Source organism: Egretta garzetta, unplaced genomic scaffold, assembly GCF_000687185.1.
Source record: "Egretta garzetta isolate BGI_Z169 unplaced genomic scaffold, ASM68718v1 scaffold337, whole genome shotgun sequence".
Lineage (NCBI taxonomy): Eukaryota > Metazoa > Chordata > Aves > Pelecaniformes > Ardeidae > Egretta > Egretta garzetta.
This window is the reverse complement of record NW_009260181.1, coordinates 676517-678336: the sequence shown is the minus strand read 5'-3', so window position 1 is coordinate 678336 and position 1820 is coordinate 676517. Positions and strand designations below refer to the sequence as shown.

At 42.9% G+C, this 1820-nt stretch overlaps 1 protein-coding gene across 1 annotated transcript in view; it reads left to right on the top strand.

Moving 5' to 3' along the window:
* Nucleotides 1-1581: 1581 nt before the first annotated feature.
* SMTNL2 (smoothelin like 2) overlaps nucleotides 1582-1820 on the top strand; it is a 22501-nt gene continuing 22262 nt past the window's right edge. Inside the window, exon 1 of the mRNA XM_035897232.1 lies at nucleotides 1582-1694. Coding sequence (XP_035753125.1) covers nucleotides 1582-1694 — 113 coding nt within the window. The remainder of the gene's footprint in view (nucleotides 1695-1820) is intronic.

The window sequence follows — 1820 nt, the reverse complement described above, 5'->3', positions numbered from 1 at the left end:
AAAAAAAAAAAAAAAAAAAAAAAAAAGATGAGGGGCTCTCTAGAAAACCCTGGAAGCCAGAATATCTGACTGTAATTGTGTATGCCTTGATAAATCCCTAGCAGTTGCTTGCTATAGTAATACCTGATTAAAGCCAATTCTGCAATGGCAGCTTTATGCTCTTACTTACAAGGTCTCTCTGAGGCTACCTGGGGAAGAAACTGAAGCTTAGAAATAATCTTTCCTTTGGGCGCAGTAGTCTAGTTGCAAGTCCAGATCTGGAAATGGGTTATTTCAATGTTTAAAGAAGGTCTGATGTGGGGATTGGTTTAAGCCCTTCTCAGGTTCTCCCCCTTGATGAGACTGTGCAATAATATTCTGTGAAAAAGTATAAGCTTTCCTTAGTAATTAAAACATATTGTAAAAATGGCAATCTTTACCATGGAGGGAGAAATATTTTTCCAAAGAATTACGGTATTAGTACCATTAGCTAATAGCTGATAGCTGTGAACTGTCAGCTTTAATAGTCATACACACACACACACACACACACATTACTGTTAGATAAGGTTGTATATGCTAAGAAATGACCGATAAGCAAGTGGTAATTGACTTCTGTTGTTATTGCTCTAGGGTTTTACACATACTGACTTAAACCCTTTGCAACCTGGAGGTGGGGTTAAAAGTCAAGGCAGAATTTCTCCAGCTTTCCCTGCTCATTCTAGATTTACAGGCTCAGCTATTTGCTGCTGTGTGTTAAGAGAGCAACTGTTGACAACTGTTAAAGGATGACTCCTTTCTGTAATAAAGCAGACATTATCTTGTAAAACATTGGCATTTTTCTACAGCAGTGTTTCAATGCTGTAAAATAGGTCCCACAAAAGAGCTTGGGATAAGAGAAGGGGAGGGCAAGGAAAAGGAATGCATACAGTGGCACTGGAAAAAAGGAAGAGATAAGTTTGTATTTAAAGTTATCAGTAGCTTAGATAAATGGGTAAATACTACACAGAAATACACACACATACACATGTCCACAGAGGAACACAAGTTTGTACACACAAAAATTATCACATGCAAAAAGCTTTAAATTACAGTGTACATCTTTGTCCTGCTTCTCTCCTAGAGGGTTCTGACACAGACCTGCAGGGATTACCGCTGTAGTGTTCTGCAACCACCTGGGAGTCTAGGCATTCTTGTCAATGTGTGTGTAAGTGAATGAGTTTTGCATGTGAATGCAGTGTTCCTGGCAGGCAGAGGCAATGATTCAGTAATACGGTAAATCTTGTGTGATACCAAAAAAGCTGTAACTACCTGACATGAAATGCCGAACACATGTAGGCTAACTCTGATGGCGTAAATTTGCTTAAAATATCTTCCACATTTCCTTTTCCTGTGAGGCTTTATGCATGAGGTATTGTCTGGTGCTGCAGTCGGCAATAAAGAACAAACCCAAGAGCACTCCCCACTGTGGCTCCGGCTAGCTGGACAGAAATGTGTATCTCATCCCGCATGCACAGATTGGAGCTGCTGGGTGATTTGGCAGCTTACAGTATTAATGCCCATCGAATCGCAGCCCGCGGTGGGAAACTCTTGAGCGTGAGCATGGTGTGCGTGTGCAAGTTTGTGAGAGCCTTCAGCAGGCGTGTGCGCTTCTGTCTCTATGCTCCCAGAGACAATTCTGCTCTCCCTTCGCCTCAGTGCTCCCCTCGGAAGAGGTAAACTGTGCTTACTTTGGCATCACCATCCAAGCAGCCCGGGAAAGACCGGATACTCGCCCCGTCTTTCCTCACTCTGCCTCTCGCCTATTCCTCGCCGACCCCCACCTCCCGCTCCTTCCTCTC